The 27,633-nt window shown below is 42.0% G+C and overlaps 1 protein-coding gene across 1 annotated transcript in view; it reads left to right on the forward strand.

Moving 5' to 3' along the window:
• Nucleotides 1–27,633, forward strand: part of SLC2A12 (solute carrier family 2 member 12) — a 58,644-nt gene that overhangs the window by 16,363 nt on the left and 14,648 nt on the right. Inside the window, exons 2-3 of the mRNA XM_012781621.2 lie at nt 3,113–4,453; nt 25,628–25,750. Coding sequence (XP_012637075.1) covers nt 3,113–4,453; nt 25,628–25,750 — 1,464 coding nt within the window. The remainder of the gene's footprint in view (nt 1–3,112; nt 4,454–25,627; nt 25,751–27,633) is intronic.

A 27,633-nucleotide genomic window follows, 5' to 3' on the forward strand; every position in this document is an offset into this window, starting at 1 on the left:
AGGGCAACAAGAGTGAGACTCTGTCTAAAAAAAAAAAAAAATCAACACATCCAACGTAGATAAAATGAGCAACCACAAGTAGAGATAAGAAGAATACAATATCCTCATCCAAATGTAAGCATTTGACCTAATTCTCCTTGTGGCAGAGGAACCTATTGTTAAGGATTTTAAGATTATATGGGAAAAGGAACGTGTGGAAACTGAGGACATGAATGAACTTATAAGAGGGTACTTTAAAGTCATTTTGCATGTAAGAAAAATAAAACAGTACATAATACATAATAGATAATAGATGTATTACCAGAATGTCTTGTATGCAAGGACCACATTTTATTCATATATATTTTATTTTATTTATTCATATATCCATTTTATTTCATATATATATATATATATATATATATATATATATATATATATATATCCTCCTGTACCTAGGAAAGTGCCTGTCACGTAATGGTGCTAAATATTTGTTTTCTTATTAGCTAGATAAATTGTTGATTCAATTTCAATTTGATGGTTTTTGTTCAAACTGCTCATAAATTAGTTTTATTTCTTGTGGATTATTGTATTTTTTTTTTTTTGCTCCTTCATCTAAATATTCAATGCTTTTTGATTTTATTTTTGGGAGTCTCCCACTTTCCCCATCCCACCAAGATCGCCAAGATAGAAAAATGCCTTGGATATTTGTGATGGGAAGGGATTTAGATCACCTTTATTTGACCTGTTTCTTTCACTGGAGCTGAACAGCGTTTTAGAACTGCACCCTACACCCACTCAAGGCAGGCCTGCAATGATTGTGTGCCCAAGCGCGTGTTTCTAGCCCATTGAACTTACACTTCAGTTCTGCTTCTCCAGCGCCTGAGCTGTGCCTCCTCTTTTAAACGTTGGAGCTCCCCAGGTCCCAGTGCTAATGTTGTTTCTCCTTTTCCTCTATTCCGTCTTCCTAAGTGATCTCACCCATTCCCATGGTTTTAAATACCAAGCACATGTTGCTAACTCCCAATACCTATCTCCAGCCTTGACCTACCTCTCAAATTCCAAATCTGTATACCCACTTGACATTTCCACCTGGATGTCTTACAGGTAAAACAAATAAAACACTTCACTAAGTCCGAAATGGAACTTCTGATTTCCACCCCTCCTCTTATTGCCACCCACAGCCAGTTCCATTTCTGATCTTCCCCATGTCGGTACATTGCACCGCAGTGTGTAGTACTGTATATGATCTATCAACAATTGTAAAATCATCCACCCACCTGCTCAAGCCTCCACAGAGCCATCTTGGGTTCTGACCCACTTCTTACCCTCCACCTCCGATTCTTGAGCAAGCGTAGTCATTTTTAGCCCCAAAATAAGTTTTGAATCCGCCTACCTGTCTCCCACAGGTTCCTCTCTTAACACCCAAGTCTAAACTATAACCCTTATCTCCTGTCCAAACCAAGGCAACAAACTCCTCTCTGCTACCAGTCTTGCCCCTTGAGGAACTAGTCTCTACACAGCAGCGATAGTGGCCTTTACAAACAAGAAACCGCATACTCTGGTTTCTCTTCAGATCGCGTAAATCTTTCGACTTTTACAAATAAGGAATCGATAGTGCCAATGTCGTCTACACCATTCAATAGGTGTCAACCCCATTATACTTGGAACACAATGAAAAGTCATCCCTGTGCCCTGCCAGGCCCTGCATGAAGTGCCTCCTCCGTACCTGGCCAAATTCACTTTGCGCCTCTCCCACCTCCTTCTGTGGACTCACGCTGTGCCCCACACACATGTGCTGGCCCTGTGACAGTTCCTAATGCATGGCAGGAGCTCTCCTGTCCCAGGGCCTTAGAAATTGTTGTCTCCTGGGCCTGCAACACTCTGCTTTTAGTTACTTTTTGTCTATTTTGACAAGTTACAAACATATAATAAACATATATGTGTACCTACTACCCCAAATTAATAACTTTATAATATATATAATATAAATAATATAATATAATAAACATATATGTGTACCTACTACCCCAAATTAAACTCTTGACATTTTTCCTTGGATTTTTTTTTTTTTTTTTTTGAGACAGGGTCTCCTCACTCTGTCACCTAGGCTAGATAGAGTGCAGTGGCATCATCATAGCTCACTGCAACCTCCAACTCCTGGGCTCAAGCAATCCTCCTGCCTCAGCCTCCCCAGTAGTGAGAACTGCAGGTGTGTGCCACCATGCCTGGCTAATTTTTGTATTTTTCTGTACAGACGGAGTCTTGCTCATGCTCATACTAGTCTTGAACTCCTGACCTCAAGTGATCCTCCCGCCTCAGCCTCCCAACGTGCTAGGATTAGAAGTGGGAGCCACCACACCAGGACTTTCCTTGGATTTTAACATGAACAATACAATATAAACTTAAAATCTCCTTTGTTCTCCACATGATCCTTCCTCCTCTCTCCTTACACAGTGAGGAAGGGATATTGCTGATCTCCTAGCCTGCATCCATTTCTCACTTCCTCTGTCCAACGCGACCTTGACTTAGTTAAGTCATTCACAACCACCACTCCCACCCCAACCTTCCACCCCAGCATGTGCTTTGGCGGAGGCCAACTGGGCTCCAGTTGTGGCCAAGGAGACATGAGGGCAAATTTCCCGGGACTCCGTGGATGGCCCAGCCCATCCAGCAGGGAGCCTGTAGCACTTCTAGAAGCTCCTCCCCCCCTCTCCTGCCCTCAAAGGTTTGCCTTTAGCAAACTGGAATGGGACCAGAAGGGCCAGGCTTTCTGAATTTCTGATCTGATGCCAAGGCAGAAACTAAACAGTATGCTTGTTTGCTCAGTCTTTATCCTCTGTCATCTGCTTGTCTCGTGTGGCCATCTGATCTAAACTAAAAACGACATCAACATCACAAAGAAAAGGGAAACTGGACTTCCTAAATGTCTCCATGCCTCTGCTCCCAACAAAGAAAGAAAAATGATTTTTCCTTCTGTATCTGGTCATTTTTTGGATAATGTGTTATTTGATGATAGTTGTGTGCATGTTTGAACTCAGAGCTCTGAAAGACACACAAAGTGAAGTCTCTGTTCGGATAGAAAATGTGTAAAATCTCAGTTCCCCTGTCTGTCTCCCCTCTCTGTTTATAGGCTGCGGCATGTTCACCTTCCTGTCGTCTGTCACTGCCGCTGTCAGTGGCCTCCTGGTGGGTTATGAACTTGGGCTCATCTCTGGGGCTCTTCTTCAGATCAAAACCCTATTGGCCCTGACCTGCCACGAGCAGGAGATGGTGGTGAGCTCCCTCCTCATCGGGGCCTTCCTGGCGTCGCTCACCGGAGGGGTCCTGATAGACAGGTATGGACGGAGGACAACGATCATCTTGTCGTCCTGCCTGCTGGGACTCGGGAGCCTGGTGTTGATACTCAGCCTGTCTTACACGCTTCTCATCGTAGGGCGCATGGCCATAGGGGTTTCCATCTCCCTCTCTTCCATCGCCACCTGTGTTTACATCGCAGAGATTGCTCCTCAGCACAGGAGAGGCCTTCTGGTGTCCCTGAATGAGCTCATGATCGTCACCGGCATTCTTTGTGCCTATATTTCGAATTATGCCTTTGCCAACGTTTCCCAGGGCTGGAAGTATATGTTCGGTCTTGTTATTCCCCTGGGAGTTTTGCAGGCAGTCGCGATGCACTTTCTCCCCCCGAGCCCTCGGTTTCTGGTGATGAAAGGACAAGAGGAAGCTGCCAGCAAGGTTCTTGGAAGGTTAAGAGCCATCTCGGACACCACCGAGGAACTCACTTTGATAAAGTCCTCCCTGAAAGATGAGTATCAGTATAGCTTTTGGGATCTGTTTCGTTCGAAGGACAACATGAGGACCCGAATAATGATAGGCCTGACATTGGTATTTTTTGTCCAAACCACCGGCCAGCCAAACATATTATTCTATGCATCGACTGTCTTGAAGTCTGTTGGCTTTCAGAGCAATGAGGCGGCCAGCCTTGCCTCCACTGGGGTTGGAGTGGTCAAGGTCATCAGCACTGTCCCAGCCACTCTTTTCGTCGACCATGTCGGCAGCAAAACCTTCCTCTGCGTGGGCTCCTCCGTGATGGCGGCTTCGTTGGTGACCATGGGTATCGTGAATCTCAACATCCACATGAACTTCACCCATATCTGCAGCAGCCATAGTCCTGTCAACCGGTCCTTGGATGAGTCTGCGTTTTATGGACCAGGAAACCTGTCGGCCAGCAACAGCACTCTGAGAGAGCACTTTAAAGGCATCGCTTCCCAGAGCAGAAGCTCACTCATGCCCACGAGGACTGGCGTGGATAGGGGAGGGGAGACGACCTCAGCATCCTTACTCAACGCTGGACTCAGCCACACTGAATACCAGATAGTCACGGACTCTACGGATGTCCCAGCTTTTCTGAAGTGGCTGTCCTTAGCCAGCTTGCTTGTTTATGTTGCTGCTTTTTCAATTGGTCTAGGACCAAGTAAGTACTTTATTCTTTATTCCTTCCCTCTCTCCCCTTATGAATGTTAATGCAGTGCTTTTGACCACTCAGAGCATCCTACTGCCATAGTACCTAGCACGAGTAAGCACTAGAAGCAAGACGAGGATAATATTAGTGATCAGAAAGTATTCTTGGCTTATATGCGATTCTGAAAAGTGGAGGGCTAGTATTCAACTGAAAGATAAATTTCCCTTTATCTGTCATGTGAGGATACTTTAACTCCATCTGACAGGGGGTGAACCAGACCTGAAAAGATATTTATTGCCCAAGGGAATTACATCGTTTTATGAAAGTAAAGTTTACTGCGGTAACATTTACCTCTATCTTATCCATGAGTTTCTTTGTAGGTGGAAGAAAAAAACAATCAAGTGTTTAGATTTTCTTAAAGACACAATAGTGGATGCATTCCAGTAATAGAGAAGGAGAAGGGAATTATGAGTTGAGAAGGAGGATGCATTTTTTTTTTTTTTTAGTAAATTTTATTCACTAGAGTCACCTCCCAGGGCACTTTATTCTCACCCATTACACAGGAGAATGGCAGTCTAGTTCCTCCCATTCAACACAAGGCAAATAATTCACTGGGAGATAGCTACAGTGCTGTTTTGTATTTTATATAGCCAGTCTGCTCCAATGACAAAGTTTAAATAGTCTTCTTGAGCTAACTCTCTCAGAGATGGATTTAGTAGAATAAGTAGTTTGTTGCAGGCTCTAGTCTTTTAGCCTCATACCCCTAGTCCGAACCTCTCTGTAGGTAGGTGGTGAAGGGTCTTTTGTACACCGGAAAACAAAGGGCTTAAAAATCAAAGGTAGTCTCTCTCTACCACTCCTGCCTCGTACTCCCATTCCAACCCCTCTCTTTCATTCTTCTCCCTTCCTTTTCCATTCTTTCTCAGTCCCTCCCTCTCTATTACAGAGTTGGTTTTGGAACTTGTTGGCAAGGTTCAAGGAGGCAAACAAATTGGCTCAAATAAAGGGAAGCACTGGAGGCTCAGGGCCAATAAGAAGCCATAGGCTGTGTTGAAGAAGGAATTGCACAGAAAAATGGAGGGCTCTGGTGCCAGGTACCTAGAGTTTCTAACAGAAGGCCATGTGAGAATTTGCTGTAGCCAACCATTGCTAACTCATTCACCTGTCATTCAGGTGGTACACACCGCATAACTAAGTCTTTAATAACCAAGAATTATACTAAATGCTGGGGAAACAGTAATGAGCAAGATGGACATTGTCCCTGTCTTCAAGGAGATTGCAGTTGAATGGACTGAGCTGCATTCTCTGCCTCTTTCTGGTTGGCAACCAGCAGGTTTGGCTTCCTTCGTCTCAGCCCATTAACAACTAGACTTGCACGTGGCTGATACGGCCCCTCCTGCTCCAGCTCTGCCTCCTCATTTTTTAGCTTCTATTCCTGCTTTGAAGTGAGCTCAGTTCTTAGATACTGACTTGTTAAAATTCCAGAGAGAGAGGAGTTGGGGGTGGAGGGAACTGATCAACCCTGCTCTTTGCTGTGCCCAGTCAGAGGTAGAAGTTCAGGCCTAATCGGCTGTGGCAAGATGGGGTTCCATGTCCCCCAACATGGATGACCAAAAGCCCGCACGAGGAGTAGACATAGTTCCCTGTGTAAGACTGGGCACGGGCAGAGAGTAAACATCACAATACCACAGGACTTTGTTCCTGAACCTTGCCCTGCTTTTTAAGACTTAACAATGATAACTATCACTAATAAACAGTTTCCTGGAAACAGGTTTCTATCATTATTTCAGGATTCAATTATCTTTGTTGTGTACCTAGGAGATACTTATGTGGTTACTGTGATACTTTGAGCTAATGAAATTTGAGCTAGCTTCTTTTTTTTTTTTTTTTTTTTTTTTTTTTTTTTTTTTTGAGACAGAGTCTCACTTTGTTGTCCAGGCTAGAGTGAGTGCCGTGGCGTCAGCCTAGCTCACAGCAACCTCAAACTCCTGGGCTTGAGTGATCCTTCTGCCTCAGCCTCCCAAGTAGCTGGGACTACAGGCATGCGCCACCATGCCCGGCTAATTTTTTATATATATATCAGTTGGCCAATTAATTTCTTTCTATTTATAGTAGAGACGGGGTCTCGCTCTTGCTCAGGCTGGTTTTGAACTCCTGACCTTGAGCAATCCGCCCGCCTCGGCCTCCCAAGAGCTAGGATTACAGGCGTGAGCCACCGCGCCCGGCCTGAGCTAGCTTCTTATTTACATTTTTATTTCAAGAAACTCTTCAAAGTCTATCAGAGGGCAAGATATGGGTGCCATCTTGCACCAAGGAACAACAACCTTGCTTGTGAACGTTTCTATATGAATAAGTACAGTAAGTTGTCCTCATTTGCTAAGCTGCAGGTGGTAGTTATTGTTCCATTGCTTTCCTTTGCCAGCATCTTTTTTCCCTATATTCGTCATAAAACTAAAAATATTTCCTTTTTCCATCAATTTTCTTAATCCAATCTTTTGAAATATCAAAAATTAACTAAGAATCAAAGAAAAGCTTAGCAAAAGAAAAGGATGCTCTCTTCGTTTTAATTCAGAGAACCTCTCAGGTGAGAAGAGTTTACGTCGTGGCACATACTATAATATGAAGATGTTGATCTTAAACTTCCTGAACCGATCCATTCATGCTTAGAGTCCATTCAACCTCTACACCTTCTCTCTTTAGATTTTGGGTAATTTTGAAAAATATGGCAAATCCTTCAGTCTCTAATATATCATTTGATATCTTACTGTACTAGAGCAAGATTTCCCCTTTTTGGGAAACCCAATTTGATTTTAGAAGAAATTACTAGAGGCTGATTGGTATTTACCTTCTAGAAGTTATCTTAAACAGCATTCTACACTAACTCTTTTAATATGTAATTTAATCTTTAGATTCCACTAATATTTATTGACACCCATTATGTCAAATATTGTGGTAGGCAGTTTTTACATACTTTGGAGTACTTCATTTTACCTTTAGCAGGCCTTTGAAGAAAGGATATGCACCGAATTTTACAAATGAAGACAATGAATCTCAGAGAGTTTGAGTGAGTTGCTGAAATAGATGAAAACATCTCTTGTCTTCTGAAATTCAGTGTTAGTCCCTAGTCCAAGACAAGAATAGGTACCCTGTGTTGGTTTTGATGGGAAATGTTCATTATTTTCAGTTCAGTCCTCTCCTTGAAGATACATCAGAAGTAAGAATGAATGCAAGTAGTGTGTTATTGTCCATCCACCCGGCTGTTAAATGAACCACTCTGCATTTTTGCAAGATAGAGACCTAGCCTTTCTTCTTCTGAAGCTCTGTTAAGTTAGTGAGCATGTACTTTTTATAAGGCTGAGCTCCAGGATAAAAGAGAAGGATGGTAATGATCAGAAGAGAGTTTCTGATGTGCGTGTACTTAAATAACTGAACTTGATTAAGAAAATATTGAGTGTGTGCAATGGTTAGAAGTCAAGCTCAGCTGAAATAACAAAGACCAAAATAACAATGGCTTTAGCAAGTTAGAAGTTTCTTTCTCTCTTACTTAACAGCCAGAGTTGGGTAGTTTTGGATGCTCAGAGTCAGGCACCTACAGCCTATATTTTCCCCAGACCTTATTTTAGCCAGGACTTTAATGTTGGTTTCTAGTCTATCATGGTGACTATTTAAAGAAATTAAGATGCATTTTAAAATTTCATCATCCGTTACTGATAGCCAATGGTCCCTTAAGAATAAGTAAAATACACAAAATGCAATTACAGGGAGATCAGGTATAGAAAGGCCTTGGCTAATCTGCAGACAGCATGAGCAGTTGCACCAGGGAAGCAGAACCCCCGTGAGTGACATGGCCATGGAATTTCTTACAGGGATTGGACATCACACAATTGTGACAGAAGCTGAGAAAGCAAAGGGCTGAAGAGGATGACCAGGGGGGAGGGAGGAGGAAAAATGTACTAATCAGGGTGACAAAGGGAAGCTGGCGAAGTCTGTGGACAGCTGCCGGCCTAAAGCCCGGGCAGCAGGGCAGCAGGGCAGCCAGGAGGGAAGGCTGGACTCCAGGCAGAGGGAAGCAAAGACAACGGAATCTGCTAGGACAAACCGCAGCGTGCAGGCCTCTCGACCGCGTCGCTCCAGTGATGCAGGCCACCTGCAGAAACGATGCTGCCTTCTCCAAGCGCTCTGACAAGGCTCCTGGCCTAGGACTTAGGGAAGTTGTAGGAGATCTGACCACACTTGCTGCACCCCCAGCCGGACAAGGTGAACCGGTGATGAGCAAGGAGGTGCACAAGCTACTGTGGTGGCTAAGGTGTCACTTAGGCTTTCTAAATCTCATGCATATTTTTCTTCCTGCCAACCCTAATCCAGAACTGCAGGGGGAAGGAGATTCTGGGAAATGTAGTTCTAGCTTAGCTAAGTGACACAGTACAAACCACCACAGTACTCAGCTCTGGACTAAGAGAGAATAAAATGAATATGGAAAAAAAATATTTCAAAAGGTCAAGGGCTCTGAATTCAGTCTTCAATTGCTGCAATAGGCTTTTTTTTTTTAAGCAATTAAAAAGTTGATTCTTGGCCCGGCGTGGTGGCTCACGCCTGTAATCCTAGCACTCTGGGAAGCTGAGGCGGGCAGATCGCTCAAGGTCAGGAGTTTGAAACCAGCCTGAGCAAGAGCGAGACCCCGTCTCTACTATAAATAGAAAGAAATTAATTGGCCAACTAATATATATATAGAAAAAATTAGCCGGGCATGGTGACGCATGTCTGTAGTCCCAGCTACTCAGGAGGCTGAGGGAGCAGGATTGCTTGAGCCCAGGAGTTTGAGGTTGCTGTGAGCTAGGCTGACACCACGGCACTCACTCTAGCCTGGGCGACAAAGCGAGACTTTGTCTCAAAAAACAAAAAAAAGTTGATTATTAAAATATTTAACTAGCTTCCATGTCCTCTACTTCTATAAAAAGAGCTGAGGTCATTTCATAAATGTCTCTTGGACTTTTGTTTCTTTAGCTATAACACTGAAAAACACTCTTTTGCTAATGGCATTAGAAAGGCTTTCATGTTTGTTTTCTCAGGAACTTTAAGTGTCTGCCTGGAGCTGATGACTGCCACTTATCTCTAGTTCTATCTTCTCACATGACTCCTGGTTCCTTATTTTCCCAATGAGCACTAGACTTTCCCACTTTGATTCTTCACAACCAGCCAAATACAACAAGCCCAGTGCTGAATTCTTTTCCCCCAGTGTTCCAAGGTCCTTTACCACTTCTCTCCCTTTTCTAGGTGGTGGTCACTCTTCTGGCCACTCAGGGCTGATGCTCTTGGGCTTTCCTCCAATTCAGTCAATGACCAAAGGCTCTTGGGTTTTCTCTCACAGATGGCTCCTGTGTTTATTGTTTCCTTCCTATTCCTGCCATCCCAGTCTACCCCTGGTGATCTCATTCCTGCATTACTGGGAGACCCGTCCGGTGGCCCTTGTCCTTTCCATGTCCTCTGATGCCCCTGTGTCCCCCAGACTTGTGTCAACCTAAAATGAGCGGCAGAGACTGACTCTCCAAAGCAAAGAGTTCAATCGGGAATACTGGGCGGTGGCAAACCCAGGATATGTGGGCTATGAGGGATCGTTGGCATGTCTGGGGAGTCAGGGCAAAGGGGAAGCTTTTAAAGACAAAAAGAAGTCCACATAAGCTGTAACCAAGGGTTACAAAGACCAAAGGTTACAGCCGTTTGTTACAGGAGTTAGTGTTAGTTGATTGACCGAGACAGCCCTTTGCCAGGCAATGTCCTTGTGTAAACAGATTATCTGGAATACTGCAGTCTTGAGGGATTTCCTTGAAATAAGTTCTGTTACAGGCAAAACATGTAGGACATGCAGAAATCTCTTGTGATAAGGCAGGTTTCAGCTGTATGCGAGAGAGCTCCTTCTTTCATGCCCTCCTGACTCCAGTCTGTTAGGGTTTTGACATAAGTGACTCCATTTTGGTACTGGCAACTTTCACACCAGTGTTCTTTAAATACGGTTTTCCACATGTCATCAACGTTCACAAATCTTCCATACCTTCCTATTTCCTACCACATCATAGAGGTCAAATGCCTTTCAAGATACAAAGGAGGTTAGGGATTATCTAGTCCAACTTTTTTTTTTTTTTTTTTTTTTTTTGAGGCAGAGTCTCGCTTTGTTGTCCAGGCTAGAGTGAGTGCCATGGCGTCAGCCTAGCTCACAGCAACCTCAAACTCCTAGGCTCCAGCGATCCTTCTGCTTCAGCCTCCCGAGTAGCTGGGACTACAGGCATGCGCCACCATGCCCGGCTAATTTTTTTTTATATATATATCAGTTGGCCAATTAATTTCTTTCTATTTATAGTAGAGACGGGGTCTCGCTCTTGCTCAGGCTGGTTTTGAACTCCTGACCTTGAGCAGTCCGCCCGCCTCGGCCTCCCAAGAGCTAGGATTACAGGCGTGAGCCACCGCGCCCGGCCTGAACTTTTTTTTTTTTTTTTATAGAAAAGAAATAAGAAGCTCCTAGAGATTGAGGTCACATAGATTTAGGTCTAGTGCCCCAGGCACCTGCAAGCTAATTCCATGTTTTTTCTACTCCTATATCACGCATCTTCGAGGAAATAACTCTGCCTGGTTTTCAAGGCCCTCCATCAACTCACCCAACTTTCCAGGGCATACGCACGACTCCAGGGATACTATTTACTTTGTAGTTTATGGCGGTGTGCTCCAGAGCCACCATTCCCATAGACTTACATAGTGATTCTACAAAGAGAATGGCGCCCCCTGCGTTTTGCACTGAGGCAATACTTTACTCATCTGGGCTTCTTCATTTCCCACTGCTCTATACCCGTCAATAAATACAAAGCACTTCCCTCTTTATCTGAATTCTTCCTATCTTTGAAGCTTAATGAAAAGTTTTATTTCTTCCATGAATTCACTCCATTTTTTAGAGGTCTTTATTTGTATGAACTGCTAGTGTGTTTCTAGGGCAGAGTAATTCAATTCTGGGCTACAAAGAGCCTAAATTTAAAATCAGGAAACCCAGATTCTAATCCCAGCTCTCTTACTGGCTGTGTGATCTTGAAGTCATTTCTCTTCTCTAAGCAGTTTTTTTTGTTTTTGTTTTTTTTTTGAGACAGAGTCTCACTTTGTTGCCCAGGCTAGAGTGAGTCCCCCGGCGTCAGCCTAGCTCACAGCAACCTCAAACTCCTGGGCTCAAGCAATCCTCCTGCCTCAGCCTCCTGAGTAGCTGGGACTACAGGCATGCGCCACCATGCCTGGCTAATTTTTTCTATATATATATTAGGTGGCCAATTAATTTCTTTCTATTTATAGTAGAGACAGGGTCTCGCTCTTGCTCAGGCTGGTTTCGAACTCCTGACCTCAAGCAATCTGCCTGCCTCAGCCTCCCAGAGAGCTAGGATTACAGGCGAGAGCCATGGTGCCCGGCCTCTAAGCAGTTTTTAATCTCTGAAATGGATGTGATAATACCTGTCCTGTCTCTCAGAGTACAGGCACACGTTGAATGAGCTAACGCATCTGAGAGTGCTTTGGATGCTATAGAATACCACATCAATGTAAATTACAGTGTGATAACACATCTAGTCCTTAGCAATAGTGTCTTGCTTCTGTATGTTTGTTTTAGCCTGAATTTAGTTACTAGATTATAAGCATTTTGGAGGAAGAAACATCTCATATTTTTTCTTTCTGTCCTTTAAAGTGAGCACTGCATCAGTCTGTTTAAAAATACATTTGTATTTCTAAGTGGGGAGGGGGAAAAGGACTTAAAAATATGATGCAGTCATAGGAAAGATCTCCAAGTGGGGCTTCTTTACTCGTGTCAAGCTATCCAGTGGGCAGGCGAGGGACTGAGAAAGCTAGAAATACTGGGCTGCCAAGGAAGCTCCTGGTTCCTGCCAGACACCATCATGAGGCTTTTTGCAGAACAATCCATCACTTGGACATGATTTTTTAAAATCTCCTTTTGCTTTTGCCTGTAAGAAAATATGCCAGAGATTTAGTAGTGTTCAGAAAGAACTAGTAGGAGGCATTTAGGGTATTTCTTTGTTGAATTATAAATAGTTATTAGGGTATTTTGGACATAGATTATCTAAAAGTAGTTTTGGATTTTTTTTTTTTTTTTGGACACCTCTCTTGTTTGCTACAACATAGAGAAGAGGGTCTTTTTGAGAACGTCTTAGACCAAAAGCAATGCTAGTGATGTGGAGAATCTCACTGTTGAAGGAGGTTTGGGTATGGGGCAAGGGGAATAACTCTTCCATCTCTTGGTTTGTCCAACTTTTAATTGCAGTTCCGAGGACTGACCTGGATATTCACACATGAGGCTGGGAGGCATCAGTCAGAGGCAGAAACCCAAATCGTGCTCTCCCCATCACTGTCATTTCACATCTGGAGCTTGGGGCTGTGGATTCTCCTACTGTTTGTAGGAGAGATCTGAATAATTATCCTTTTTCTTCTTGCTAAGAGGCAATCATTGGGCCGGGCACAGTGGCTCACGCCTGTAATCCTAGCACTCTGGGAGGCCGAGGGGGGGGGATTGCTCGAGGTCAGGAGTTCCAAACCAACCTGAGCAAGACCCCATCTTTATTATAAATAGAAATAAATTAATTGGCCAACTAATATATATAGAAAAATTTAGCCAGGCATGGTGGTGCATGCCTGTAGTCTCAGCTACTCTGGAGGCTGAGGCAGAAGGATTGCTTGAGCCAGGAGTTTGAGGTTGCTGTGAGCTAGGCTGACACCATGGCACTCACTCTAGCCTGGGCAACAAAGCGAGACTCTGTCTCAAAAAAAAAAAAAAAAAAAAAAAAGAAGTCAATCATTTATGTTCATATTCACATTGTACTTTCTTTTTTGTTTCTAAAGAAAAAAATATCATAGTAACTCCATTTCAATCCTCAAATTTGTTTTCTAGGGCATTTGTATAAACTGCATAAACTAGGTTGCAGTTTAAAGGAGACCATTATTAGGAGCAAGCTTTTTATAAAAGACCTTGAGTGCATTATAAGACTTATTAACCTGATGTGATTATTGCTCAGGTATTTCATTTAGAGAGTTTATTGCTTGGATAACAAGCAAATCCTTTGTGTAAATAGAAGCATAAAGGAAAAAGTACTTGCTGTTCTAAAGTAAAATTGAAAGTAAGATTAAGCCATCCTTATTAGACCTTCTTAAATATGGATTGGCTTAGAACAACATTCCTTAATTGTGTTAGATCACAGCATGATTTTCTTCTGCCAGGAAAATGTTTCTATTCTTAGGTTACAGTGTGCGCCCTACATCATTTTACTTTCTGGTCCTCTGTTTCCCTAACTATTAATATAAAATGGTAGGGTTGCCCTAGAATCTAGAATTCACGAGAGATAAATTGTGTACCAAGTAATCTTATATGCTTCATTTTATACATTTAAAATATTATTCTAAAGAGGAGTCTATAGGATTCACCAGCCTACTGAAGGGGTTCATGGCCCCAAATAGGTTAATAACCCCTGCCCTCCATTTCTCTGTAACTAATATTAAAACTCTTTCATCAAATAAACTTAGGATATACACTCCACTGCCATTACTATAGACTTTTACTAAGCATGCTGCTGCCCATATCTTATCTTGCACTTCAAGATATGTTAAAAATCTTAACTGACCCTCCACTGTGTTTCTGGAGTGGTCCTGATCATTACTTTAGCTCCTTTTAATAACAGAGAATTTTTCCATTGTGGTTCAAGCTTGAGCAGCATAGAATCACAGATTCTTTTTTTTTTTTTTTCACTTTGCAAACTCCATTTTTATTTGGATTAAAAAGCTTTAGATGAACAAACATATGATACATACATGCTATAAGACTAGTTACCACTTAAACCTCAGATGATATGATACAGAAATTAGAATAAACCAAATTTTAATCAGGTCTGAAAACCTCCAAGCTGAAAAGTCATCAATACCAATTTGGGGATTTTATACAGATAAGTGTCCCCCCTCAATTCTTCCTCATAGGAAGGGAAGGGTGGGTTAAAAAAACAAAGGCCTTTTAAAATCAGTTGGCTGACAAACATACTATTTTAAACCTATAGGTTTTCCCTCCATATAAACAGAATTCTCCACAGGAACTTACATTTTGAAAACACTTAGGCCATTACACTTTCTAAGCCACATCACTACAGTTCCTAAAACTCATGAAAAAAAGATGTATAGTTACTTGTACTTTCTTCAGTCAGGACTTTTATTTTTTATTTATTTATTTTTTAGCTTTTCTTTTTTTGAAGATGGCTGGCCTCAAATCTTATATCCTAAATATTAACTGGTATTTTCCAAGTTAATATACAGAGAGACATGAGAATCACAGATTCTTGACATCGTGAGAACATAGAGCCATGTGAAGATTTCTCTTCTACTCATGCTTCACAGATAAAGTCAAGATAAGCTAAAACCCAAGACGTAATGTTATTATCTCATGGGTTCATTCGAGGCAACACTGTGCAGAAACTCGGTTCTTCTTAAAATAGCCACTGTAGCTCAGAAAAACGTATGTGACTGTTTTTTTTTCACACTATTTATTAGAGCTTTTTAAACCCCAAACTTTATGTGTTCATAAGTCCATTAATTAACCTCATCTTCTATCTCATGATTAATATCTTTTCATTTTGATGAGGTGGAAGGAATTTTTTCCAAGGTCACATATCAAGCTAGGTAATGGGGCTGTGACTGTCACCCTTTGGCTACCTTTGTGCTCACACATTCAAGTGGAACCTCAACAGGTGACACCAACTAAGCTCCCCTGATCTCTTGCACAAACTCTGAAGATTCAGGCAGGCAGGAATTCCAGCAAGAAAGCACCTTGGAGTGACCAAGAGGAGAAGACTGAGGGAGGAAGCGATGGGGATTCCTCAGTTCACCCACTCACCCAGCAAGCGTGTCTTGCTCACCCACAGCATACGGGCACAGTGCCGCGTGCTGGAGATCAGGAAAGGACGAGAAAGATCCACACCTCACCCTCATGCAGCTAGTGACGGAGACAGGCAAGAAGCAAAAGAATGAACACATGTGTAACGCAGTTTCAGGAGAGAGAAGTATTCAAGTTTAGTTGGAAGTAAGAGTGATAAAAAGAAGTTAAGGAGGGTAAGTGAAAGAGCATGCTTGGAGGAGCGTTATTTCAGTTCTGACGGTCACAGAAGGTATTTCTGCAGTGGTGCATGTGGGCCAAGGCTTGTAGAAGAAAAGCAGTGTGAAGATCTGAGGGGGGGGGGCTTAAGCAGGGGTAACTGCATGTCAGAGGACCTTGAGGAGAACTGCAAGAAAGCTGTAGTGTTTGAATTTGGACCAGGCTTTGGCACTAGACTGCCTGGCCTTGAATCTTAGCTACACAATGTAGGACTTTGGGCAAGTCAATTAATCTCTTCAGGCTTCAGTTTTCTTATCTAAAAAAAATGGGGCAGTAGTGTATCTACCTCAGAGTGTAATTGTGGAGCTAAATGAAGCAGCCTGTGTGAAGTGTCCCCAGTTCAGTGCCTGGTGTGCAGTGTGGACTCAGTACACTTAGTCATTACTGTTATTAAATGTCTGGCTGTGGTATAGACACGAGGTGAATAGTCCTGATAAAGCCAGCACTGACCTCATGAGACATTTCGCTTAAGCCACTCTGGGACACACAGGAAGTGCTTCAAGCCTTGTGTTGATTTGTGACGCCATGGCCACCCTCTCCTCCCTCTAGATGCCAGTCCAGCTGTGTCAAGACCAGAGAGACTAGATTTGTGGCTTTGGGAAGTATGGCTTAATCCTGGGTCACCTACAGTCAACAGGGCTTCCTAGGAAACCAGACAGGTTTTGCAAAAAATCATGAAGTTTTGAAAGGTGAAAGGTGTGATTTAGGCTGAGAAACACCCAAATGTCCACTCTTTTATTAATAAGTTGGTGCAACTAATTTAAACTATATGTTCTATGTGAACATAAACTCTGTCCTGTTCACTGTGGCTTCCTCAAAACTCACATATGGGTGCAATAAATATTTGTTGGATGAATCAAAAAATTCTTTCTAGAACTCTCTCAGCTTCTATGATTGAGGGGAAGCTCTCTAGTCTGAGGCTGATACATCCTGATCTCCTCTAGTACGAATTTGACCCAATATCTGGGGAACAAAAGGTGAATGTGGGTTGTGTGGAACCCTGTGCACATTTGGCCAAAAATTACATATCCTTCAATATTTGATAACTAAGGAAGGTTTGTGTTTTAAGTTTACTAAAATTAAAGCCATTTAAAAATATTTACAGGGTTAGATAAAAATGTTCATTTCTACATCTTCTCATTTTTTTTTCTTGAAATATGAGACCCAGCCTCCCCTGGAAAAAAAGATTGAGATTAGCCACACAATGGGATAATTATTCTTATGTTGGTTTAATAATTGAATGTATTTAAACTCCTTACAAAATAGATTTGAGGCAATTCCTTCACATTGTCCTAAGAGAAATATGTGAAAATGTAAACCTGGAATTTTGGAGGGAGTGTTTTTGCTTACCTAAATAGCATTAGAGTTTATAAAAATATTTCCATGGATTAGTTTAGGCTTAAGAATCAAAATAAATCCCTCGGATGTGAATGGGCAATCCAAAGTTAGTAATAATAATAAACGATTTTGTGGACAAATCACATCATAAGCTGCAAGTAATCAAACTGTCAATAACTGTAAAAGGGCTGAGATTTTTACCCCACTTGCAAGCTAACAAGGTAGCCCGTTGCAGTTTCATGGATGATGACAAAAGATATGAGACTCTTTTTGGTCAGAGACAATGGAAAGTTCCCAATTTAGGGAACCCAAATCTTTTATAATAGTAAGCCAGCTGATTTCTTCCCTGGAGGGGGATGTTATCTTTATTGGTCAGTAAACAAACTTGCCTTTAGCTCCAGAAGAAGACACTTATTTCTATCTACCAAGACTGTTTGTTATACAAACCTCTTTGAAAAAAACAGCCTGGCACAAAGATTGTGCCTTTTTTCTCACAAGACATGAAGAAATGGGAGAGACCCGATGGAGAATTGTCTCCCAACCCATCTATCCTAAAACTCAAATATCTCCTTTTCTGTCGTAAACAAGAAACTAGAATGTTTAAAAACTCTAGACCGTGTAGCCTAGCTTTTCATTTTGTTTCATTTTATGGAGTTGAACTAGCCTTTTGAAGGGTGAGTATCAGTTGGAAGCTATCAGTTATCACCAATATTCACACAAACACTGCTCCTTTCCCCCAGTTAATGAAGTTAAAGATAATTTTTGATTGATTGAAACGGTGAATTATTTGGTCCTCTGGTGTTAGCCATTAAAATAATACAAAGTATATGAAAAGTGGTATCCACATGGTTCTATAATAACTTTGTGTCCAGAAACCAGAGGAAAAATTTAAAGAAATGTGTACACTTAGCTGATTAAATCCCATTTTCCTCTTGGGAGTTAGATGATGCAGCAGTAGTCCCCAACAGAACCCAGGGGTTTAAAACTGCATTTTTGTAGCATGAGCACGGCTAAAAACAGTGAAATGGCAGCATCAATTTTGTGACCATCAGCAACTGCTCACATAATACATCAGTGTTTAATTTACCTCTCAGTCTAGTACTCTAATTATAGTTCTATGTTCTTGAAAATTATAAATAATAATAAATAATATAAGACATTAAAGAGACAGGCTAAGGTTTTAACATTATCTTAATAAACACAAGTATTCATTTGTTACTTTATTGTTTTCCAGAACACAGTGTTAAGAATTTTTCCAAGGAACATTTACAACATTAAAAGCTATAATACTTTCCTAAATGAATCATGAATAATGAAAAAAGTACAACATAAAATATTACACCTGAAGCTATGACATTAAAATTATAGTTCAAACTATAAAGGACTAATTTTTTATTGTGCCTTTCCTTTTTGGTTTTGTATTTTGAACTCTAGCTCAGTGGTCTGCAAATTCAGGTATGCATACTCTAGGGAGTTAACTTTCCAAAAAGTCCTCCTTCAATGATAATTCAAAGGAAATCAATTTCCAGAGCTTCAAGATAAAAAAAAAATCTGTTTTAAAAAATTTCTCCTCCCCATCTCCCCAGTTATAACTGCTCTCCCACTTAAAAGAAAGCACATTTATTACTCATCTAAAATCTTATTTTGATACATGTCTCAAATTGCAAAAACCTAAGAACACTAATCAAAAACCAGTTGGAAATATTGTTGTAGGTGTTGAAAAATGACTCTAATGACTAGATAATTTGTCTTTCATGAATCAAGATATTTCCAATAATTTGCTTTCAACAAAAAATGAAGGATCGCCTAATTGTTATTAGATGACATACCATTATAAGTAACTTTTGTCGTTAATTCAAAGAATTGAGTGACACTGGTATCATGAAATTTCTTCTACTGCTCATCTATTTTAATTATTCTTAAGGACAATACAATTTATCTATTTAAAAAGTAGAAATGTATCATGTTATGCTTGAAATAAGTGACATTCAGCCACAGATACATAATAAAGGAAAACCTCCCCATCCATCTCATTAAGAGAGTTATTTCCAATAAATTTTCACTTTTCATATTTAATAATTATTTCTTCAATGCTCTGTATGGAAACTTGGAAAAATAATTACTTCTAAAATTTGTAAAATATCTCCATAATTTTAATACATTTAGTATTATTATGTTAATAACTTAATTCAAGAAAATTTTTAGAAGATGTTAAAGAAACCGTAAAATTGCAATTTAAGGTCATTTTTTTTTCAGGTATATACGATGCGGTGATCAATAAAAGATTTTCAAGCTTAAAAATGCATTACAGTAGAATAAAATACTAAGTTCAAATGAAAAAGAAACCAGGTAACATTTGTTAATCCTTTGTTCCTATTATTAATAAATATATTTTTTACACATATGATAATGGGCATCAAATAAGTATGCTATTTGAATTTCACCAGCAATATTTAAAAGAGTAATATACCTAATCTATTTTAAATATTTAAAGTTTAAATACATTAGAAATTGTATCCTTTGCTATTATTGAAATTTATGGTAAAAAAGTTAGATGTTGGCTTATAAATGAAAGAAACTACTCAGTTTATCTAAATATTTAGTTTTTAAATTATATGAAAGGCTACACAAATAAGAAAGTTTGAAGACCACTGCCCTAGTTCTTTCGTATTCCCAATTGGTACCTGCTCTCAAAAGGTTTCCATTTTTAACTCTGGCATTCTTTATCAAGGGTTGCTTCATTTAGTCCAATTTCCCCTTATATATTTTTTTTGAAAAATCATTTCAGTTGGATATGACTAGAAATCATCAGGACAGAAAGAATGGAGAACATCAAGGCTTTATTTCATTGCCTTTCTTTTTTTTTTTTTTTTTTTTTTTTTGAGACAGAGTCTCGCTTTGTTGCCCAGGCTAGTGTGAGTGCCGTGGCGTCAGCCTAGCTCACAGCAACCTCAATCTCCTGGGCTCGAGCGATCCTTCTGCCTCAGCCTCCCGAGTAGCTGGGACTACAGGCATGTGCCACCATGCCCGGCTAATTTTTTATATATATATCAGTTGGCCAATTAGTTTCTTTCTATTTATAGTAGAGACGGGGTCTCGCTCTTGCTCAGGCTAGTTTCGAACTCCTGACCTCGAGCAATCCGCCCGCCTCGGCCTCCCAGAGAGCTAGGATTACAGGCGTGAGCCACCGCGCCCGGCCTCATTACCTTTCTTTTAGTTTGTAATTTAAGTAATCCAAGGTAATATTCTTGAATAAAGTATTTCTTTTACAGAAGGCCATGAGTGGGCACAACTCAGGGAGACCAAGATAAGTGAGAATACAAAAAAGAAAAAGAAAAAGAACTTAAAGCTACCACGTCATTGCTGGTGTTGGAGATGGTAGCCTATAGTGGAGTATATTTATATTTTAAAGAACGTAATTATTCCACTTAGGGAACTTAAGGAGGCCAGAATGTAAACATCTGGTCAGAAGGGATGGGCACAGTCCTTCTCAAACTCATGTTTTAAATACTCCTTTGCAGTCAGAGAGGTAGGGGCGCTGCATGCTACTTGCAAAGGCAATAAAAACCTAGGACTTGGCTTCCCTCCTACAAAGTATGGATCCTTGGCAAATCAAGTTGTTGAAAACTCCGCGGCCTGATGTGGAACTTCCTCCAGAGTTGCTAGGAGTTCTCTGAAAGACTTTAAAGGCCTCTGTGAGCCTTTCAGACCCTGGGCTAGCATGCCAGGTAGTTCAGGAAGACTTCGAGCCAAACAAGAAGTGTGGCTGGAGAGTTTCAGAGTTTAAATCTGAAAACGTAGGGGGGTAAATGACAGTTTCTGTGGGGAAAAACCGGAGCAGTGGCCAGAAATAAGTGGGAGGGAGGAAATAAATATGCGTGATAACTTATATGTTATCTGTATATGTAAGGCTGCCATGTCCACTGAGTAACGCCTTTCATCCAAGTCCCTGTCTTCCACTGAACACAGACAGATTTCAACATATTTGTCCTTCATGGTATTTTTATGACACTGTGTAGCCACAAAACACCCTGTGATTTCATCTGGATCTGGCAAGTTCTAGTGGGCAGCCCTGATGATTTAATACCATGTGAAATATGAGTTCCAAATCCATGAACAGTCGCCACTCTCCCATCCCCTGCAAGTCCAAAATTTCCTCAATCACTGCAGTACAGAGAAGACCTTAAAGACTTAGAGACTCAGATATTTATAGGGGTACAATTGCAGAGGTAGCCCTGGAACGACAGGGTTGAAGGTGGAATAATAGGAGTCAAGGAGGATTGTTTCGGGCCTGCTGAGGTGGATGGCTGCGCTCGCTGTGGAAGGGTTTGCTGTTGTCTGTTATGAGAGCTCCCTGGCTTGCTCACAAGCAAATAGGACAATGCATCCCCTGCTGGCCTGTCCTGGGAGGAAGGAATAAAGAGAATGACCAGAGGGAGCCGCCACTTCTTTGCGGTGACAGTGAAAGGGAGCCCTCCCCTGTGGCAATCACTCGATTTTCCTTGGGGAGAAATTGGGCCATCTCATTGGGAAAAACATCAGTGATTTTAAGAAAACTTCCACCTTATACTGTGTTTTTCGAAAATAAGACCTACCCATAAAATAAGCCCTAGCAGGATTTCTAAGCATTTGCCCCATATAAGCCCTACCCCGAAAAGAAGACCTAGTGATGGACGTGGCTAAACAGCGTATCTGCACAACCCAGGCATTTCATCGTGGAGCGGTAAAGAAGACGAGCAGCCCTTCTCATCTGCCCCAGGAGAGCTCTACTGCTCCACGTGAGAGATTGGGGCCAATGGTTCTAAAGGAAATAGAGTGGGAAGAAACTCAGGATGGAATTCGGGGTTTGGAGAGTTATGACGATGTTCCAGAAAAAGATGACTTAACTATATTTGAATAAATGTAGATTGTTGTGCCGTAGTTAAAAAAAATAACCCATCTCCTGAAAATAAGCCCTACAGTGTCTTCTTGAGAAAAAATAAATATAAGACCCTGTCTTATTTTCGGGGAAACACGGTATTATAAATATCAACATATTAAATCTCCATGTAGTGGTTTATGCCTCTGTGCTCTGTGCTTATGAGCTGAAACTGAGCTCCTTCATTGCCTCAGCTCTGGGCATTCACAGCGTCTTTCCAGAGAACATAGAGGCGGTAAGCTGCTTACACAGTCTTGCTCCTGAGCCTTCCCTCAGGGAAGGGAACACTCTCACCCTTTCAGTAAATTCCATCTTGCTGAACATGCCACCTTCAGATTTTTATTGTTCTCTCTCTGGATCTGAAAATCTGTGATTTTACAGTTCTGAAATCATTGTTAAAATAATATTTTCCTTTGTTTTAACTTGACAGGCTCCATATTGGGAGGTTGAACCATTCTTGTCAAAACACTTGTCAATGGCTGCAACACCCAGTTTGTCAATATTAGATAAACCAAGGCATCAGTTCCTGAATTCCTTCCATTAGATAAGAAAAGAAGTAGAAGCTGACCAGCCTGAGCAAGAGTGGGACCCTGTCTCTACTAAAAATAGAAAGATTAGTCAGGTGTCCTGGCACGTACCTGTAGTCCCAGCTACTCGGGAGGATGAGGCAGATGACACCACTGCACTCTATCTGGGGCAACAGAGAGACTCTATCTCAAAAAAAGAAAAAAGAAACCCTGAAGAAGTCAAAGCTTTAAGCAATGATGCGGTTATTTTTGGAAACATCCGGTGCAGGGCTTGCCTGACAAGTTTTCATCACAACAGAGGCTGAGGCTTCCTTTTTCCTCCCTTCTTCCCTCCCCTCCCCTCCCCTGCCCTCCCCTTCCCTTAACTTCCCTCCCCTTACCATCTTCCCCTTTCCCTTTCCCTCCCTCCCTCCCTCCCTCCCTCCCTCCCTCCCTCCCTCCCCCCTCCCTCCCTCCCTCCCTCCCTCCCTCCCTCCCTCCCTCCCTCCCTCCCTTCCTTCCTTCCTTCCTTCCTTCCTTCCTTCCTTCCTTCCTTCCTTCCTTCCTTCCTTCCTTCCTTCCTTCCTTCCTTCCTTCCTTCCTTCCTTCCTTCTTCCTTTTTCTTAGACAGAATCTCACTCTGTTGCTCCAGGCAGAGTGCCATGGCATCATTATAGCTCACTGCAGCCTCGAACTCCTGGGCTCAAGCAATCCTGCTTCAGCCTCTGGAGGAGCTGGGACTACAGGTATCTGCTGTGTCACCTGGCTAATTTTTTTTCTATTTTTTAGTAGAGACAAAATCTTGCTCTTGCTCAAGCTGGTCTCTTTTTCAATGCTCACAGTTCACTGCTCACTGACTGGTTAAACTGCCCAGGGCCTTGGCTCGGCTGCCGCAGTGCATGTACGCCTAGGCTGGGCTTGCACTGTGCATCCTGGATTTTTCTAGGCAAGCTCCCAGCAGTTCAGACTGAGCACATGTAATTAGAACTTTGTGCAACTGTCCTGTCTTCTAACTGATGAGGTTCACCACTTTTGATAAAAGCAGGATCATCTTGTTCTCATCTGAGGCCCGTGGGGCTCTAACGAGCTCAGCAATGATTCTCCCAACCCCCCATCCAATAATTCCAAGAGGCCACCATGATGAAAGGTGGGAAGGAGAAGAAGGGGGTTTGAGAGGTGATGAGGTAGATCAAGAAAACATGAGCTAATTTCTCTACTGAAGGAAAATGAAAGGGTACCTTTCCCCCTCCTCCTATGGCTACTAAATCAAAAGGCCATAAGGGATTCTCAGCTCCATCTGACCATGTCAAAGGCCCATGGCAGGAAGGGGAATTGGGGGGTTGGTCTATGGCATAGATTATTTAGTTTAAAAATGGGATTTGTGTAACTTTTTCTTGAATTTGCCCAAGGACAGGTCTTCATTACAAAGGCTTCACCAGAATTACACAGATATCATTCTACTGAGAGCTGGACCTCAGTCATGCAAGGGTCAAGGCAGGGTCACCTGAGCACCAAACTTGTCTTCTTAAGAGAAAGTGATTCCTCCAAGGATTTAATCTGCAAGAACCTAGTGGAGGCCTCTTGGGGTGGAGAAGGGTGGGAGAAGAGAGGTGAGGTGAGAAGGTGGGACATTTGGAATTCAATTTTTGAATTCCCCATTAATTAGAATAATAATGATTGTTATATGTTGCTTTTGTCTTCCATGCCTTAAAGGTAACCTTGTATAGATTCACTTGGAGAAGATAATCAAGAAAAACAATATTTTTGCAGTCTTCTTCTACACCTCAATTTATCTGTTCTTACTTTAAAACAGCAAGTTTCCTCCATGCAGATGTTCTCTCTGTGGAGTGTGATCCTTTCACGAGAGGCAAACTGTTAAGTTAGAGGCCCCACTGACTTCTGGGTTCCGACATAGGCAATCCAAGTGGTTGCTGGCCAGAGGGGCCCTCGCTGGCTTCTAGTGCCTTTTTCCCGTTCCCTCTTCTGGGCTAGGATTAGGTCGTTGGTTGGCATATAAACAATGGCTTCCCAAATTAGTCAGCAGGGCTACAGCAGGTCCTAAGACCTTCTTTCCGTAGAATCAAAGGTGTTTACACTCCACATTTATTTATTAATTAACAAATATTTACTGAGCCACTATCAAGAGAACACAGTGATTAAAAAGCATGAGTTCCAGAGACCGATTGCCATGGAGAATGCCACCTTTGTCACTTATGATCACTGTGACCTTGGCAAGTTGTAACTCCTCTAAGCTCAGTTTCCTCTTCTATCAAAGAGCGACAGTAATAGTTCCTGCCTTGTAGGGGTTTGTAAGGATCCAGTAAGAGAATGCAGTAAGGATGTCTGTGAAGTCAGCCTACAGTAAGAACTCGGAGCTGTTTTATCAGGCAAACTGGGTTTGACAGGCTGTGAGCAGGAGACAAGTTAATTTGTTCCTCTACTGCCCTTCCTAATCCCATCAGGCAGGCCCCATAATGTTCCTTGTCACTCTCAGATAATAAAAAGTCCTCGGATCAATTTTGGTGCCAAGAAGACTCTCCTTCCAGAAATTCAAAAGTCTAGTCTGGTACCGTAATCAAATCTTGGAGCTCTATTTAATTTCGAACTTCTCTCCACTCAGCTTGCTTCAGGCTAGAAACCCAAGTGGAAGAAGGAAGAGTAGCTGGCTTCCTGTCCCCACCCTAGCTCTATTTCCTACCCACTCATTAGCTATGATTTCTGACTTCTCCAAGGTCAGGGGGAGAGGAAGTTACAGGACAAGGCACAGCTGGCTCTGGCACTGAGGCTCCTGTGCTTGGCAGTTGCCCAAAGCTCATTCTCTTCTTGTTGCCAGGCAGGTAGCCTCAGCCACTGCCCCTGCTGTTGGCATCTCTCAGGCCGGTGTCAGATACCAGGACTTCATGGCCCTCCCCCTACGAGTGGGGACCTTGGTCAGCCCCTCCTAGTGCTTCTCCTGAATCCTTTCTCCCTGGGCTGGAGGTGCAGAGGAAGCACATCCCTTCTCTCCCATCCGAGTACTAACCAGGCCTGACCCTGCCTAGCTTCTGAGATCAGATGAGATCAGGTGCATTCAGGGTGGTGTGGCAGTAGACAGCCCATCCCTCTTCTGTCCTGTCCTGCTCAGGTGGGAAGTGGCCCTGCGCCCCAGCCACAAGTCCAGCCAGAACAAGGCGGAGAGAGATCAGAGCGTGTCCCTCAGATTCTAAGGGTTTTGGCTAATTTGGCTGTCCCTCCCCCCACTCTCCCCTTTCTTCCAGTGCCCTGGCTGGTGCTCAGCGAGATCTTCCCCGGTGGCATTAGAGGACGAGCCATGGCTTTAACTTCTAGCATGAACTGGGGCATCAATCTCCTCATCTCTCTGACGTTTTTGACTGTAACCGGTAAGATCTCTTTGTCTTCCTCTAATGTCTTTTGCCCTCATAGGACAAATGTCAGGGAAGCATGCCCATGGAGAAACCATTTTACTGCGGAAAGTGTCAAACACACTCAGAAGGGAGGAAGGTGGCCACGCCCCTCATGTGCCTGTCACTGAACCTGAGCCGTTCTCAACCTTATTTACAACCCCACCTGCTCTGCCCTCTACCAGTTTGTTTTACACCACGTCCCACACTTAACATCACTTTGTCTATAAAATTTCAGGGCGGACCTTTAAAAGAGAAGACATTTAAACAAATATAACACAACATCATTATCATACTTAAAATATTCATAATCATCCCTTAGTATCAAATATATCATCTCTGTTCACATTCTTCCAATTGTCTCAGAATTATTTTGTATACATCGTTTGTTTGAATCACGACCCAAATACATAATTTACAATTGATTGACATGTCTCATAATTGGTAGGTTTCAGCTCCATTCCCCCCACCGTCCCCACCCCACCTTATGTTTTTAGTGAAGTTGAAAATAATTCGCTTCATAGAATTTTCCAGTCTGGATTTTGTTGACTGTAGTCAGGTTGCACGTCCTTTGTGTTTCCTGTTAATGGCTGTTTAGATCTGGGTAGGGGCTTGAGGAGACTTTTTGTTTGTTGGCAAACTCCTTTGCAGGTGACGGTGGTGTGTCCCACCACTGGGAGGCACGTCGGGTCCGGCTGCCTGTCACTTTGTCATGTTGGCCTCCTTTCATGATCATTTCTCAGACCCAGCCCTTTCCTTATGTCACTCCTTCTAAATTTTTATCTGAAATACCTCCCCAGAGAGAAATTTCTTCTCATTAGCTATTTGGCTACCCTGAAGTGTGGGTCATATAAGAAAGGCAAGATAAGTGCTTGAAGCTTTCTCTTTACGTTCTAGTCTTCAAAATGTTGAGGCGGTCCTCTAGCATCCTCCAAAATCGACCAGTGAGTTGGGTTTTCCTTTTTTTCACATAAATATGAGGGACATGTGTCATGACTACAATCTACAAAATCCAGACTGTGGAGAAGGCTATGAAACAAATGACCCAGTTCCTTCATTCATATATATATTCTTCATATATCTAATTTTCAAAAGTAGATGTTTACTCAAACACATGTGCACATATACACCCACACACATATATACACACATATATACATATATACACACATACGCATACATATGTATAGTTAGTATATCTACTTTAGGAAATGAACTTTTTGAGTTGCTAATTAAGCATGGTTTGGGTTTTTATATAAAATTTTCAAATGTTTATGTCCTACATTTTTAGAAATAGCCCAAGATTGAAGGAAGCAATAATTGTTAGCATTGTCCATACCTCTGTTACTCAGATCACACACACAGACATGTGCCCTTCCTCTTCTCTCTTTCTCTCTCTCTCTCTCTCTCTCTCTCTCACACCCTCCATCTGTCGTTTGGCATGGAGAAAGAGATATAAAAGAATGGAAATGAAGAGGCATGAAAAAAGATGACACAGATCTCCGGGAAGGCCAGCTAATATATTGGATGAGCTCATGAAAATTCAGAAGTTCTTCTGCAAGGGGTTTTAGAACAAATGTTAGGCAAAGAGATCCACTTTAAAAAAAAACAAAAAACCTTGGAATGATCTAAAAATATTCAGATGACATTTAATTGGAATGCTTGAAATTTTCGACTTATTTTCAAAGATCAATTTTCCAAGTGTGGGAGAGACTCAGAGGATGTGAGGTTCTACTTGGCAGCAAACCCTTGGACACCGATATTTCAATGCAGTTTCAGCTGTATCAATACAAGCGGACGGTGGCAGATAGACAGATGTCCTCTGCAGCGGTCACGACACAGCTGCAGTGTTGTGTTCTGCT

The sequence above is a fragment of the Microcebus murinus genome, chromosome 5, assembly GCF_040939455.1.
Source record: "Microcebus murinus isolate Inina chromosome 5, M.murinus_Inina_mat1.0, whole genome shotgun sequence".
NCBI lineage: Eukaryota > Metazoa > Chordata > Mammalia > Primates > Cheirogaleidae > Microcebus > Microcebus murinus.